At 45.8% G+C, this 16197-nt stretch overlaps 1 protein-coding gene across 5 annotated transcripts in view; it reads left to right on the forward strand.

Annotated features, from left to right (window-relative positions):
* The window catches only part of MAP4K4 (mitogen-activated protein kinase kinase kinase kinase 4), a 172511-nt gene that overhangs the window by 70581 nt on the left and 85733 nt on the right, over positions 1-16197 (forward strand). For all 5 annotated transcript variants that reach the window (XM_007468343.1, XM_007468344.1, XM_007468341.1 and 2 more), the window contains exon 3: positions 10723-10779. In XM_007468343.1, the coding sequence (XP_007468405.1) occupies positions 10723-10779 (57 nt within the window). The remainder of the gene's footprint in view (positions 1-10722; positions 10780-16197) is intronic.

Raw genomic sequence — 16197 nt, forward strand, 5'->3', positions numbered from 1 at the left:
TATCCCAGGGAGGAAAGAGCGGCGCTTGAGTTGATGGCGTGGGTGCATCATTTGCATCATTTGATCCTGTCAAGTGGAACCTCAAAGGGAGACTTTCTAAAGGTGGGTTTTCTCTTTTCCCTCTTTTTAAAGGAGGAACAGGGGAATTAGGAATAATGAATGTAGTATCTAATGCATATTCAGCCCAGGCAAGTTAGGAGTTGTATGTAGAACAAAGCTTTTATCTCTTTTTAGGAAGAATAGTGGAGTTATGAATATATATGAAATATCATGAATTTTTAGCACAAGCAAATTAAGTTGTATACAGACTTTGAAAACCAGAAAGAAAACAAACACTGCCCTTAGAGACCACATGCCGGGGAAGAATTCTGCCTTCTAACTGTGCCAGTGCCGAAGACACAGCAGCGGAAGTGGTTCAGGTTCAGAAACCAGGTTATTCTTGTATTTAGAAATTGTTCAGTGAGACACAAAGCTGCATATAGTCTGACTTTATATAAATACTGGAAATATATCCAGATTCAAGGGCAGGGTTATTTTAGAGTCAGCTTCTTGAAGGGCTGAGGCACAATTTGAAAACCTTAATTGCAGGTTGGGTGGGTGATGACTAGGAAGGGCCGTGGGTGGGTCGGGAGCCCAGAAGGGAACAGGACCCCTCGCATCACTAAACCTCTTGCTTTCCGACTTGTGTCCGAAACCTTTAACCTTTTACTCTCAGCCAGTGAGAAGAGCTCAGTTTGAGTGCCTGAATGATGCTTAAAGTGATATTTCAGTATTGAAGTTACTCTGTGGGTATAATTCTAAACATTGAGTGTATTGTGAAGTCACAGGGAGAAATGTAGGAAAGCTTCTTGAAGGGGGAGGGGCGTAGCCCTGGGAAGGGGAGGAAGGTGGCACCTAGAATTCTGTGCCTCGTCTTTTGTTCTGGGCAAGTGGTCAGCCGCTGTGATGAGCAGACTTCTCATTAAAAGTTCACCGTCTTGTGTATGCTTCCTCCTGGAACCCTGGCGCTGTGTCTGCTCTGGCCTCACCCTGGTTGGGGCCCGTTCAGCCCCCGTTGGTTATGTTTCGGTGTAACACGTGCTTCCCCAGCTGGTCAGACATGCGGCCCAGCTCCTTTCCCTGATTCTTACCTCCTCATTTGAGCAATTCAAGAATTAAAACTATATAAAACAGTAAAGACAGGATTCCCTAGTTTGAAATAGGGGACTGTGGTCACCCTGCCTGTTGCCGAGGGGAGGCTGAAGAGAGAGGAGTTCAGACTGAGAATTATATTATAGATAAACATGGATCATTACTCTTGCAATAATTAAAGTAATGGGACGTGGTATGTGACTTGAAGTGAGTAAGAAAATATATCAACATCTTGTATATCAACATCTAATTTTATATGTGTATACATACTTGATATACATATATATCAAGTGCTATTAGTTTGTATGGGTCTCAAGAGAAAAATTCTGGTTATATATTTTGTTTGAAGTCTGAACGAATAAACACATTTCGTATTTTGTGGTAGAGTCTGTATAACTAGGTTTATCTTTTCCCCCCTGGAAGGTATCTCACGTTGGAGGGAAACATCTAGCGACCTGTGGTTCTTTAGAGGACTCTCCTGCTTTTAAAGCTGGTCTCTCAGATGCTGTGACAGGTGATGCTGGTCCCTTCTGAGGTCCCACTGCAGTCCCTGCACTCCAGTCACGGTGCTGTCCACCAGGACCAGGCCTGCTACCAGGTGTTCATTTTTTATAGTTGACGGGCCCTACTGCAGAAAGTTGTTTTTACCCCCGTTTTACAGAGGAAGACAGCGGTGTCCAGAAGAGGTTGAGGAGCTGGCCCGAGGTCACCCTTGGTGTGCGCTGGAGTGAGTGGGGCTTCCCTCCTGGGCTCCTGACTCCAGTGCCTGCTTTGGGCACCATTATGCAGTATTTACACATCTTAATGTGTGATATAAAGGAACTAATGAAAAAAATAGTTTCTTATTTTTCTCCTTAAAGTATTAACAGAAGTTTTAATCATAAAAATACTGATAAGATAGAAAAGAAAAAGGTGGACTCATTATTTTTAGTAGGTTCAGATAGTCAGCAAATATGAAAAGAATGTATTTTATGTGCAGCTCTTGCTGTGAGAGCCCGTGAGTAGGTAGTGTGTGTTTCGCGGGTCGTGTGTGTGTGTGTGTGTGTGTGTGTGTGTGTGTGTGTGTGTGTGTCTCTCCTTGGTCAGCTTTCCTTTATCCAGTGCTGAATCACATCACCTTCAGGAGGACAGTGTTCGAATTTATCTTGTTCTCATCACATTGTTGGTTTCAGGTCTAGCGTTGCCAGATTTGACTGCTCAGCTGTGGAATGTGGTGCCTTATCTCTTAGTAGCTAAGGTGGAAGAATAGCTTCATACATAGGTTTACTTCTGGTAGAGGGTTTGGAGGTTTTTTCGTGCTGTTAAACCTTCTTTTGTTATTTTAGACTAAAATTGCTCAATCTGAAGTCAGTTGGGTTTTTCTGGTGAGTAGAGGAAAAGGCAATTGCAAGTGTGTAGTAAATGTTAGCAATAGATGCTTGCAGAATCCAAGATCTCCATTGTTTTCGATGCTTTGATATGAAGACTTGCCAATGCCTTTTCTTTTACTATCGATGTGAGAATGGATATGCTGTTTTTGTCCTTCCTTGTGTTTGTGGGCCCTTTACTATTGGTGCTTTTTAATTTGCTGGTCTCCCTCTTACAACGTAATTCCTCACACTTGACACCATAGCCCAGACACTGGCTCGCATCTGTGCTGCACCGCAGGGCTGCTCCCTCCTTGGAAGGGGAACTGTCTCTTTTAATGCAGCTGCACCAGGTGTTTTTATAAAGCAGCTGCCCACCCACTGCCCAGGCGCGCAGGCACGCGCGCGCGCGCGCACACACACACACACACACACTCTCTCTCTCTCTCTCTCTCTCTCTCTCTCTCTCTCTCTCTGAGGGAATCACTCCTAAGCGCTCACGGTAGTGCCTCTTCCTCAGGCCCTTTCATTCACGCGCCCATCCAGGTTGTCTCCACTTTGCAACAGGAGGGGGTGTTTGCTGCAGTGATCGCTCACCTAACTGGACCTTAGCTTGCTGTCTGGTCAGCCTACCCCCCCACCTCACCCCCATATCTGTTCTAGAACACAACCGAAAGTGACAGAACAGGCATGCGGAGCCCAGATGACTGGGCGCTTTCTTTGTTGGAGTCAGAATGTTGCTGCGGCTGTCACTTAATTGCAAGGACAGGATGGTAATTGATGTTCATAATGTTTTCCCTGAGCCATTAAGAAAAGCATCTTTAATGTCCTGAAGATTTCAGGCTTTAGAAAGATTTCCATCCAGATTGGTCTCTTAAAGAAAAAAAAAGATGTATTGCATAAATTATTTCACTTTTACTGCCTGCTAACTCAGCTGTGCAACAAAAAAGACTTGTTCACTGGGGGTGGGCGCGGGGTAGTGGGGGTCTTAACCCTGCTATTGGTTTTGGCTGTTTCATTCTTCGTAGAAGTTAAAAGTCTGCACATTCTCTGCTACTGAGGCATACATTTCTTTAAAGGGAGTGTTGGTGTAGGGTGAGGCAGCTCCAACCTAAGGCAGAATTCTACACGGAGCTCTTAGTTTTAAACACTTCAGAGAATAGAAGCGTGGTTCTCTGACTAAATCACGAGTCTTGATCTCATAACACTCACATATTCCTGTGCTTTCTCTCTCTTCCTGCTCATCCACAACCCTGAACGTGGAACGGAGGGAGAAGCAGATGAACAGATCTTGATTATAATAATAAATAGTAGTTACAAGGATAAAGTGCCTGCCTCGCACTGGGTCTGGGCTTTGGAGGAGGAGTGTGATCAGAAAGTGTGTCACTGGTATCCTGTCGCCCTTATTCCTACTCTGGCGTCAGGAGGTGGTTAGGAGACAGAGTTCCTTCCCGAAGTGCTCTAAGCTGTCTCTCTCCCGCGTTAATTACATGGCTCCTGGGGTGCTGTCTGGGTAACACACCCTCTCCCTCTGGTTACATTTTAGATTTTTTTGCAGACATTTCCTGGAAAAGAACCTCATGAGTGGGGTCTGTGGTCTTGGGATTTACAGTGCAGAACCAGATAAGCTGGTCTTTGCCTTTGGGGTGGATGGATGTGGAACCTTAGAAAGTGGTCAGTGCATCTCCTGGTGCTGAGCTCATGCTGTCCCTCACATGGTCAGGTCGGTTTCATGTTTGCCCTTTAAAACAAGGACATATAAGGGGGAATTATCATTGGAATTAAAACATTTTTTAAAGACTTAATTTGTAAAGAGCAGTTTTAGGTTCACAGCAAAATTGAGAGGAAGGTACAGAGATTTCCTATACAGCCCTGTTCCCACATTTGCATAACCCTCCCCCATTATTAGCACCCCTCCCCCACTATGGTACTGGTGTTAAAACTGATGAACCTGCATTGACACATCGTAATCATTTGCTTTACATTAGGGTTCACTCTCGGTATTGTACATTCTGTGAGTTTGGGCAATATATGATGACGTAAATCCATCATTATAGTATTGTATGGAGCATTTCCACTGCCCTAAAAATCCTTTGTGCTCTGTCATCTCCCTTCCCCACTGGAATTTTTAAGTTAAACTGTCAGTGGTGTGAGTGAGACATCTGGGGAGAGATTCGACAGACCAGGTTTGGCTGAGCCACTAAATGGTCTCCTTTTTGCTCTCTGGGTTTACTTTCTCATCTGTAAGATCAACCATTTTGATGAACTAGGCTTGCCTGTTCTTTGAGCTTTTGGACATTTCAGAACATAGTTATATGTTTTTGTGACACACATAATTGACATTTGTTAGATCATGTTTGTTAGGAGTCTGACCTTCGCACACCAAAACCCCAGCTAAGACAATGAGTGCATATCTTCATGGTAACAAATACTGTGTAGTCCAGAAAGGATATGAGAACTTGAATTTGGGCTTTCTCATACAAGCGTGGAGAAGCGATTTTCAAAATTCAGAATGCATAAGAATCACTAGAGATGGGATTAAAAAGTCGTGGATTCCTGCACTCCACTTAGAGAAGTCTCACGTTTGGGTCTGAATCATTGGGTCCCCCCTTCCCCTGGCCTGGCGACGCCTGCACACGTGTCCCTTTCTGGGATTTGGTGAGGATGCTTTCCAGTTCAGATCTCAAGGGGTCCACCTCCTGCCCCCTGAAATCACTGGGGCTACCAGGCAGTCCTTGCAGGCCCCCTGCGGCCCTCACAGTGATGTCTTTCTGACTACACCTTTAGAGGCACTTCGTGTCACCCAGAGCCGTTGGCTTCACCCTGTCCTGTTTCCTGAGCGTTCCTGCTACAGAGTAGTGTTTTTCTGTCAGCATGTAACGCTCCTTCTCGTGGACTGTTTTGCAGCCTTCAACTGCCAGCTCCCCGAAGGCAGGGGCGGTGGGCTCTCCCTTCACCCGTTAAGTGCAGCCCGCCCTCTGCTTACTGAGGTTGGCGTTGACGGGCTTTGCTCTTAAGCAAATAGAAAGCCAACTTCAGGCAGCTAATCTGAAAAGTTTTCTTTCAGATTAAACTCAGCAGAAAGCAAAAGCATTCTGATCTCCAATACTGTGCTCACATACCTTCAGATTCCCTAGAGAATTCCCATGGGGGGGGGTGTTCTTTCATTGACTTCTGCTGATTTCTCATGAGAGAGAAAGGCCAGGGATTGAAAATCAGTTTTTATTATTGGCTACTGCATTGCCATGTTTGGTTATAATCACTTAAGGTATTTAAGCTGCAGAACACTAGCCTTGGCAGCCCCTCTGGAAGTTGGTTCAGTAGGACACTTACGGTCCTTTCTCTCTGAAGGTCCACAGCCTGTTGTGGGGAACAGGTCTGCGTGTGAGTCCTCAGCCGGTTAACTTAATCCTCTCCAAGCCTCATTTTTTCCATCTGTAAAATGGGGATAACGGTACCCACGCTGGGTTGTGTGAGGAGTAAAGGATAACGCACACAAAGCTCTTTGTTCACTAAATGTCCCAAGAGTGGGGACATCTTGGTGCCCCCATGTCCTGTCCTCACGGCCTGTCTCCAGGTGTCCTTGCTGGAGTTCAGGCTGTGAGTGCACACACACAAGTTCAGGCTTGTGGAGGCAAGAAAATACCTGTCATCCCTAAGGTGTGTTTCCCTACCGCTCATAGTGTCACAAACTCAAGAGATCCCCTTCTTTGACTTTCCTGCCTGAGTTTCCCCTTGTGGATGAGACCCCGGAATATTTGCCTCCCAGTGAGCATACTTTTTTTTTTTTTTTGGTCCGGCAAAGTGCTTGCAATGTAACAGTTATTCAATAAATATTTGTGAAACAAAGGAAGTTCCAAGAACTGTAGTAAGAAAAGATGAATCATGATCCCTGACCAGAAGAAAATGAAATTAATATTTGCAAACCAGTTAGACACCATGATAATTGAGAAGTGCTGGGTCTGAATTTCAGTTTCCCTAACCTAGACTTTTATGCACTACAAAATATCAAAAATAGTTTTTCTTTCAGGACCAATATTAGGCATATTTTAAGTTTTAGGGGCAATAAGAATGTACCACTGAACTCTTTGCAAAAGGTTTCTCCCTTCTCAGTTGTTTTCTGGAAAAAATTTTTTTTAAGGAGTTCACAATTTCAGTCATAGAGATAAAGAGCTTAAATGCTTTGTTTTGCTAATTGGAAGAGTTAAGATAAAAAAGATTTACTAGTTCCTTTCTTGTTTCTCTGGGTCAGGGATAGGAGGGCTCTGGATGCCTAAAGGAAGTAACATAAATGTCACTGAAATAATGCAAGAGTACAGAAAGGGTACATTACATTTTAGACTTCTGCATGAAAAAGTAAACATAGAAGTTGTGTTCAGTCATTTCAAACAATCACGAACACCATCTCAGCGAGCATGCTTATTCATCAAATGTATTTTAATGGAGTTATTGGGGTTCTAGGTAAAGATTATGCAGCCTGAGGTAGCTTCCTAGTACTTGGCGATAGTGGAAAATTAGGAAGATAGGAACCTCACCATCTTTTTCTCTTGGGATTTAAAAGCTTCCCTTGAATGCTGTTCCTTCTGCCGTTGGCTCCTCTCTGTGGCTTACAGACAGACTTCATTAGAGGCAGGCAGACAGGCTGCCACAGTGTCCGCATCTTAAAACCATGTGGTGGTGTGTGTTTTCCTTTCTTTTCCTTCTTGGAACTTGTGTCATAAATGTAATACGTATTTGCAAATGCAAGGTGGCAGTTTCGACTCAGAAACATGCAGGAGAGTTGACAATTAGGGCATTTTCCTCAGCTTGGACGCCTGCTGAGGGTTGTTTGAGTTTTCCTTTTAAAAAGAGAAACACGCGTTTTTCTTATTTAAAGACCAGGAAGGAATCCGGTGCCACGAAGTTTGTTCCTTTGCACACGATCACACACATATGCACTCGGTGCATTTGGCTGGGGCTTTCCTCCTCAGGCTATTTTGTTGGCCCTTTCGGTTCCTTGACACAAAGATGGCCCAACTCAGCACATAGGTTATGACTTCTGTTAGTTTCACACTTGGAGGTTTTCTTTTTTTCTTCTTTAAAAACAAACAAACAAACTATTAGAGAAGTACATTATCTTAGCAGCCCACTGTATTGGCCAACCTTTTGAAAAGAGAAATGGGCCGACGTGGGCTGGGTTTGAGATGGTTGCAGGTGGAACTAGGGAGCAGGGTCAGGGACTCAGCGTGGCTCTCTGCCTGTGGGCAGAGGAAGCCCGTCCCCTGGGTGCTCCCTGAGTGCCAGGGGTGATGTCTGGGTGGAGACGCCGTGCACTTTATTTATAGCCTGCCTTATTCTAGAAGGGGCTTTAGGTCCCTTAGCACACTGGATCCCACAGGAAGCTTGTAGAGGTTAAGCAGCTTTTCCAAGGAAATTACAGCAGTTGAGGTAGCAGAGGGATGAGAGTCCAAGGCTGCCCAGCCCCAGATTGGTTTCGTACAGCATGTTGTCTTGATTCTTGGGAGGGAAGCAGAATTCTTAGTTTCCTGATTTAAATTTAAACTCAAATGGACCTAATTCTGAAAGACCTGGTGTGTGTTAGTGAAGGCTACTGCCTTTGCGTGGGCTGTCCTTCAACACAAAAATAATGATTTGTTGTTAGGTCCTAATTCCATCCTCCCTCAGGGAGGGAGTCTCATTCTACGTGAACAAATAGAGTGACCCCACGACCCTCAGCTTTCACACCATCGTCACACTGCTGAGGCTGAAGGATACACGGTGGCTTTGAGTTCAGGCATTGAGGGAGAAAAGGAAGATGCCTCTTTAGAAACATCTGGGGAGGTTTTTCTCTCGGCCTGTGGGTTTTCCTGAGGATCAGATGCTCAGAAGGCCCTCCTTCCTCCCCATCTCACCGACACACTTCTGTCTCACCACCTGCCCTCTCGAAAAGCGGGGAAGCTGGACGACTCTCTGGACGTTCCCTCTCATGGCTTGGTTCCATCCGCGAGAAGTCTGCTGCGGTAATTTGGACATGACCCCACTGCAGGAAGAGTAACGGGCATTTGTTTTCAGATGTGAGGGCTGACCAGGGGTGAAGGAGCTGGTCTTCGCGTCCCTTACGTGGAAAGGCCTGAAGGGTTACTTTGTCCTCTTAAGTTCTCCTCTTTCTTCTTGGGTTCTCGGAAGCTATACCTTGGCTTCAGGACTGTGTTGCCCGTCTGTGCTAATAAATCCATCTCCTGTCATCGATGGAGGGAAACAAGGTGCAGCCTTATTTTATCACCAGGGTTGCACTTGACCCTGTGCCATGTGCTGTCCTTTGCCCCTCGGTTGTTCTTACTGACACCTCTGTGACGTGGACAGTGCTGTCACCCCACTGACAGGGGACGAAGGTCCCCGAGTGAAGGAGATGCCGGGTGGGCACAGCCGTGGTGCCCGAGCCGGGCCGGGAGCTCTGTCCTGCAACTGCAGAGGGTCATCGGCTCCGTGTGTCCGTGTGAGCACAGCTGTGGGTACCGCGCTCAGGACGGTGAGCTTCCAGAGCCTGGAACCCACGGGTGGAAACTTGAAACGAGCGAGTCAGAGGTGGACACATCCACGGACGCTGGCTGTTAGACGGACAGGGAGTAAGTAAACCGTGGCCGTTTGAGTCGGACACGTGGGCCCGGGTGCCATGAGCAGACGGCTATTTCCTGACACAGGGTTGGTCCCGCCGTCTCCACGGTGGGGCTGTTCCCCGTGCCAGGTGGCCCCTCGGGCCACGTCATGTGCCGAGTGGGGACCGACAGACAGGGTGACGTTCCTTTCAGGACTGTGAGTCACCCAGCTGTGAACAGAGCCGCGGTGCAGGCTGTGCCCTGGGCTCTGGGGATGCAGGGGAGTGTGATGCGGGCACGAGGGCCAGTGGGCCTGCGGAGGCTAGGTGGCTGGAACGGCAGCTGGGGACTGGCATTGGGGCCGGTGACCAGGCAGGAGGCGGGGCTCCTGGGACTGGCCTGTGTGGGACCCTCTGCACCGCCTGCGGCAGAGGCAAGGCTTCTTCAGGCGTCTGGCTGTGGATGACGGGATGGGGCCGCCCTCCTGAGCCCGAGGACGAGGACGGGGTCTCTGCAGGCGCGTGATGCTGGAACGAGGTTCCAGGCCTGTGAACTTCATTTGTCCTGCTTTCCCCTATCTAGGCTGTCGCCCAGCCCTGCTTGGTGAGCTCCTGGGCCGGCGCTGGACCCCATCCCGCTGTGACCACAGAGAGTTGAGAGAGAGTTGTAATTCAGTGTCATTTTCATGGAACTGTTTTGTCCAAGTTGTAATTTGAGTCCCTGCCCAAGCTTTCCAGAATAAGTGGAGAGCTTTCCTCAGGTTTCAGGTTCTAAAGTTCACAGCTCTTTCTGTCACGAGGCCACAAGTGAGGCCGGCTCTTGGAGACTGTGGGGACGTGCCTTCTGTTTCACGTTTGCGGCAGCAGGAGCATAGTCCACAAAGCCCTTGAGGAGCCGGGGCTCACGATGTCAGGGTAGCTCTTTGTTGCTCTCCTGAGAGATTCCCAGCAGAGCATTGCAAGATGGGTAGGGATTAAGTCCCTCCCTCCTGGTCTGGGGGAGGGGACAGGAGAGCTGCATAAGGCTTGTTTGAAATGCTCGTGATATAAATGGATAACAAACGTTTAGGTTCTAGACTGGGAATTACGACACAGCTGTCAGACCACGCTCTCTCTGTGCCCCCCATCTCTTTGTGTACCCCCTTTATTCCGAGTAATTACGCTCCAGCCTCCCTGCATTGGGATCACAGGAAAGCTTCGAAGAAGACTGTCAGTATAACTTGTAAAATCAAGCAATGGGTATTGGGGGTATACGAGCGGAAAATGACTGTTACCCATTTTTGACGATAAATATCCAGACGCTTTTGGTCATTTCCTTCATGTGGAATGTTGAGAAGGGGAGGCTGGTCAACCTGATGTGTGGAAGAAAACATTATTTAAGTTGTTCAGACTGAGAAGTAATGATACGTAAATGAAGCCCGGGAAAGAAAGAGGGAAATGATTCTTTATCAAAACTCCTTTGTTCTACTGATTGTTTGGTTTATTAAGTGTGGTTCACGAGTCTTACAAACCAACAGAACCATACTGTTCTATTGGAGAGCATAGGACTCTTTCATCATCAGTTTTGGGGAAAAAGTACAGAAGAGGTGACTTGCCGAAACTTCAGCCATTCTGTACTAATGACTGTGCAGAACAGCCGTGCCCATTCTCTTTCTTTTTTCTGTTTTTCAGGGTCGACATGTTAAAACAGGTCAGCTGGCAGCCATCAAAGTTATGGATGTTACTGAGGTAAGCTTGGGTCACAAGTGTTTTTAAAGAAATCGTTAGATGAAAAACAAGGATCCCCCCGTCTCTCCAGCCCACCATTTAAAAGGAATTGTTGTGTTTGGAGAATCAATCTTAAGCAAATTGCATTCATGTGACACCATGGGTTCAGAAGGGCCAGCAGATGAGCTGGCCGAGGTTGTTGCAGATGGGTCCCAAGTAACTAAGAATCAGTAGCATTTTCTTTAAAAAAAAAAAAAAAAGCAAATCTGAGTGATGTCATCCTTGACAATATAATGGACCATAATTGGAAACATCTTCTGTAATGGCAAAGAAAAGATTTGAGAAGGGATCACAGAGGTCACCTGAGTAGGGAGGTTGAGGCTGGTGGGTGGGAAAAGCTTCTCTGGGGTATTAGGGCCACATTTGGGCCATTTCTTTTATTTTTAACATGGGGAAGGAAAACAGATACAGCCAAGTTCCCAGAGGTTTGAAAAACAGAAACATCTGCTAGAATGCTGAGCAGATTGTTGGCAAAATTTAGTAGCAAAAAATAGTCCTTGAAATGGTCACACGAGGATTTACTGTGTAGCTTTAGATGGGAAAGAGGAGAAATTAGCTCTAATGAAAGGTAAGTGTGCGAGCCCGTGTGTGTGCGTGTACGCATACTCATGGGTCCACACTTAATTAAAAAAAAATAGCCATGGGCCAAATCCATTCTACTTTAAATTATTTTCATCTGAAACTTTATCCACTCATGATTGCTTCTAACTTGCCTAATTATGAATAAGATTTACATCGTATATCACAGATTCTAGAGTGAGTTAACCAGAAACCGTGAGGATTTGGGATGCCTTTAAATCAAGCCCTAATCTCCTAAGCCTGGGGTCCATTGAGGGCGAAAATGGCTAAACTGGTCTCAGGTGTGCGGTTGATCATCTCGAGGGGCTCCTCTCCACCCCCTGCTCCCCTCGGTCTCTAGTAACATGCATGCATATTGTTTTAGTAAGAATTAGAAATGTTGTCTCTGGACCACGGGGCAACTGGTAGAACCTTATACAGATATTTGAAGATGTGACATTTTATGCGGTGACTGCTCTCTTTTCTCTGTCATTTTTTAATAATGGAAAAGTACCATCGCTTGGCTGGCCGGAAGATTCTTGTAACCTCCTGGGCGATTCTGTTGCGTGCTAGTGATCCTGTTGGATTCTTTCCAGTTAAATGTTAATTTTAAGATTACAGAGCAGTGAAGGAGCAGCCAATTCTGAGTTCCTGTGACTTAAATACCACAGTCGGTTATTGATGAAGTGCCCTGTGCGTGGACCGATCGGGGCCCTTCCCACCGGGCCTCTGTTCACGCTTCTGTGCAGGTGGCCGGTGGTGTCGCTGGAGCCTGCGTCGCCTGACAGTTATCCGCACCCTCCTGACTCGGTTACTGCCAGACTTGGGGTACCATTTTAAACGTAATCTTTGGGAATTCTCTGACGCATTTGCCAGCCCTGAGAGTTGAGGTTCTTTCCTGGCTTCAGCGCATGCTGCCCTGGCTGACACGCTGCTGACATCTCCAAGCGCATCGAAGTGAGCTTGTCAGCTCTGTGGATGTCCTGTGCAACGTATGATCATTGCTTTAAAGTAAAAAGGCACGTTAAATCCTCATTCTTCCCCCACTTAGAGTCATCACTGTTGGTGCCCTGGTGTGTTTCCTCGCCATCATCTCTCTGTGAGCACGGCTGTAAAACACGTACCCCGTGTGTGTAATAGACATTTTTGGTGAGCTGCATACAAGAGGTGTTTCCTTGCCTGAAAAAAATCAGGCAGTGTTGGACAAGTGCATTTTCAAGATTCCTTTAAAAATAATTATGCAGAACCCCTGTGTTCAGGTAAAATGAAAACCAGACGGTGAGTCTTCAGAACAAAATACAAACCCAGTCAACCATTTACTGTGTTGTCCTCTCAGTACTGTTTCTTGTGTGCTGTTTTCATGCGGTGACCTCTCTACAGAGTGACCTTGGTGCTGTAGCTTGGGGCACACTCAGCGCCCCGAGCAAGTGTGATTGTGGGTGGAGAGCTTGTGCAGCTGGGCCCCTGGAGAGCAGGCCTCCCACCCTCCACATCAAGGGCCTGCCTCTCGGCTCTTCTTGCAAAGTTGAGGGCATTGGCCGGGGTGGGACCTGGGAGCAGGCGGGCAGGAGGGAGAATTTGCAGCTGATGTTTCTTGTTGCAGCTCCAGCAGGAGGGGCTGTTGTAGAGGGCTCTGTGGCTGAGAGCGAGGTCCTGCGTGGTTTCATCTCGGGAGCAAAAAGGTGTGGATGCTTATCCTTCGGAAGCATCACAGACTCGTCCTGCTGGTTGAGCCTCTTCCTTAGGTGAAATTGAGAGGCAGTTACCAGGCTACTGGTTATTCCTCAGGTTCCGAAGGCCAGAGGAGAGCAGGTGTGGGGAGGGAGGTGGCCCGGCTGCTCTGCCCCCAGCTGTCAGCTGTCGGCAGCCCTGAATAAACGCACTCCAGGCCGGCTGCCCCGAGTCCGCGTCACCTGCTGCGCTTGATTATGTGACCCTGGAAAACAAAGCAGACCGAGAATTCACGTTTCACCCTGGGGTGAGGTGCCAGGGGCTGTCTGGGAAACTGAGGAGTCCAGAAAGGAGGCATTTATTTGCTCGAGATGGACAAATGCCTTTATGTTTCTTCTTGGGCTTGAACTATTTTAAGAATCAATTTTCTTTAGGATTTTGCAGGGTTCTTTTTAAAGAAAGCGTCTCACTTACCTGATTGGTGGTGGGAAGGGTTGAAGGACGTGTTCAAACTGGACAAGACCAGGACATGAGATCTATAATGTGTTGTTTTTGTTTTTTAGATAATTATAGATTCACAAGAATTTGCAGGAAAGTATACAGGGAAGCTCCTTGTACCCTGCACCCAGTTTCCCCCAGGGGTAACATCTTGTATAACTATAATACAGTGTCACAACTGAAGTCCTGCACAAAACAAAGCCAGCTAAGGATTTGACCAGGACTCCAGTGTTTGTTAGATTATAGCAAATATGTCTGCCTGCATGGCTTAGAACCAAGGCAGCCATGGAGAGTCAGCACTGATACAGTCCACAGAGCTTATTCAGATTCCCCAGTTTGACATGCGCATGTGCGTGTGTGGTGTGATGCGTTTTGAGGGATACTTGAGTTGGTTGTTTGAATTCTTGGTAGCCCCTTCATTTCAATCTTTGTGTCTCAATGTCAAACTTGTATTATTCCCATCATGCATAAGGGACTGAGTTTGTTTCTTGCAGTTGGGGTATCACATTGTTTCTATTTAACACTCTGGAAGGTAAAAAAAAGAATTATCTAGATCAGTAATTCTCAACTCGAGGTCCATAAACTCTTTAGGATTTGTTTCTGAGAATTGAATTTTATGTTTTCATTTTAATAATTCCCACCCAACTTTTTATTATGAAAATGTTCATAATTACAGAACTGTTCAGAAAAAGAACGTTCTCTACCCTTCGCTAGATTCGACAACTGAACATTTCATCTGTGTGTGTGGTACATGCGTATTGTTGTGATGCCAAGATGCTTCACTTGTAAATACTTGAGCACACTTCTCTTAAAACACAGTCATAATCATAATACCACCCGAGAGGATGAAGGATTTCAGATTGTCACCTAATGTTGTCAATTTTAATATCCTCAGTTGTGGCGAGAAAGGTTTTCTAACCATTTTTTCCCAGTCATAGTCTGGTGGAGGTTTATGCATTACATTTGGTTATCTTCTCTCTCTTCTTTTAAGATCTATTTTAAAAAGTTGAAGCATAGTTAATTTACAGTGTTGTGTTAGTTTTAAGGGAACGGCAAAGTGATTCAGTTATACATACACATACGTATATATATTCCTTTTCAGGTTCTTTTCCATTATAGGTTATTCCAAGATACTGAGTGCAGTTCCCTGTGCTCTGCAGTAGGTCCTTGTTGTTTACCTGTTTTATATATAGTAGTGTGTTTATGTCAACCCCCCCAAACCTAATTTATCATCCTCCACCCCACCCCCCATTATCCTCTTTGGTAATCATAAGTTTGTTTTCTATGTCTGTGAGTCTGTTTCTGTTTTGTAAGTTTATTTTTACTGTTTTTTTAGATTCCACATATGCGTGATATCATATGATATTTGTTTTTCTCTGACTTACTTCACCCAGTCTCTGTGTCCTTCCACATTGCTGCAAATGGCATTCATTAGTCCATTCTTTTTAATGGCTGAGTAATATTCCATTTTATATATATCCATCGACAGATAACTGGGTAGAGAATGTGAGGTACATATATATATATATGACGGTTAGCTTATCTCTTAAGTCACTTTAGATCAGTTCCTCTGCACCTCCATGTCCCTCCTACTCTTTTTTTTTTTTTTTTTTAAGAGAAATCGACTTTTGGAAGAGCTCAGCCCATTGTGTGGTAAAATACCCCACATTCTGGATTTGTCTGATAGTTTCCTCGTGTTGTGCTTTACCTTGTTCCTCCTCCTGTATTTCCTGTAAACTGGAAATTAGGTCGAGGCTTGAATAGACACAGAATAAGAATTTTTTGGCAAGAACACCTCATTGGTGTTCATTGGGCTCTTCCTATTCCGTGACCTCGGGGGGGCATGCCCCTCCTGGTTGTCCCAGTGTTAGTGAAGCCAGTTTGACCTCTTGATGGAGGAGGCGACTGCAGAGTTACCCACCGTCGAGAGGCGCCCTCAGCTCTGCACTGGGAAGTAATCTGCAAGGTGGTGGTTTTCAGAGTCTGTCTTCTAGGCTTGTTAGCTTGCACCAGTCTGTAAAGAAGAGTTTCCTTTCTTACCCACTCCCACCCTTTCTTACCTTCCTTCTTATTCTAGATACTGCTGTAGACATGGGCAGTTTTATTTATTCAATGTGTTTCCATCAGTTGTAGCTGCCATTAGTATTATTTAATGAAATCGTGCCAGGTCTGGCCATGGGAGCTCTTTCAGGACTGCCTTCTGTAGCCCTTTGATATGACCCCATTAGTTTTTGAGTATTTCCTTGTTTTTTGGCACAAGTAGATATCTGAGGCTCATCTTCCAGAATCTGGATCCCTTCCTGTGAGGAGCCTTATTAGTTCCTTTCAGTGGGAAAGGCATTTAGAAACCAATATCTGGATGCTAAGTGTGCTTCATCGCTGATGAGGTTTTCTGCTTCTAGGCCCTTTTAGTAGATAGAGCTTGGGAATATATTTTTCAAAATCAATTTTTCCTTAATTTTTAAAATCCTGTGTATTTTGTATTTCTTTCCCTTTTCTCCTAGCCTGAAAAATCTTGGTTCCTAATAAAATAATATATATGTTTGCTTTATCCTTTTTTTTTTTTTTTTTGCAGTACGTAGGCCTCTCACTGTTGTGGCCTCTCCCGTTGCGGAGCACAGGCTCCGGACACGGAGGCTCAGCGGCCATGGC

This window comes from Lipotes vexillifer, unplaced genomic scaffold (assembly GCF_000442215.2).
Source record: "Lipotes vexillifer unplaced genomic scaffold, Lipotes_vexillifer_v1.1 scaffold177, whole genome shotgun sequence".
NCBI classification, from domain to species: Eukaryota; Metazoa; Chordata; class Mammalia; order Artiodactyla; family Lipotidae; genus Lipotes; species Lipotes vexillifer.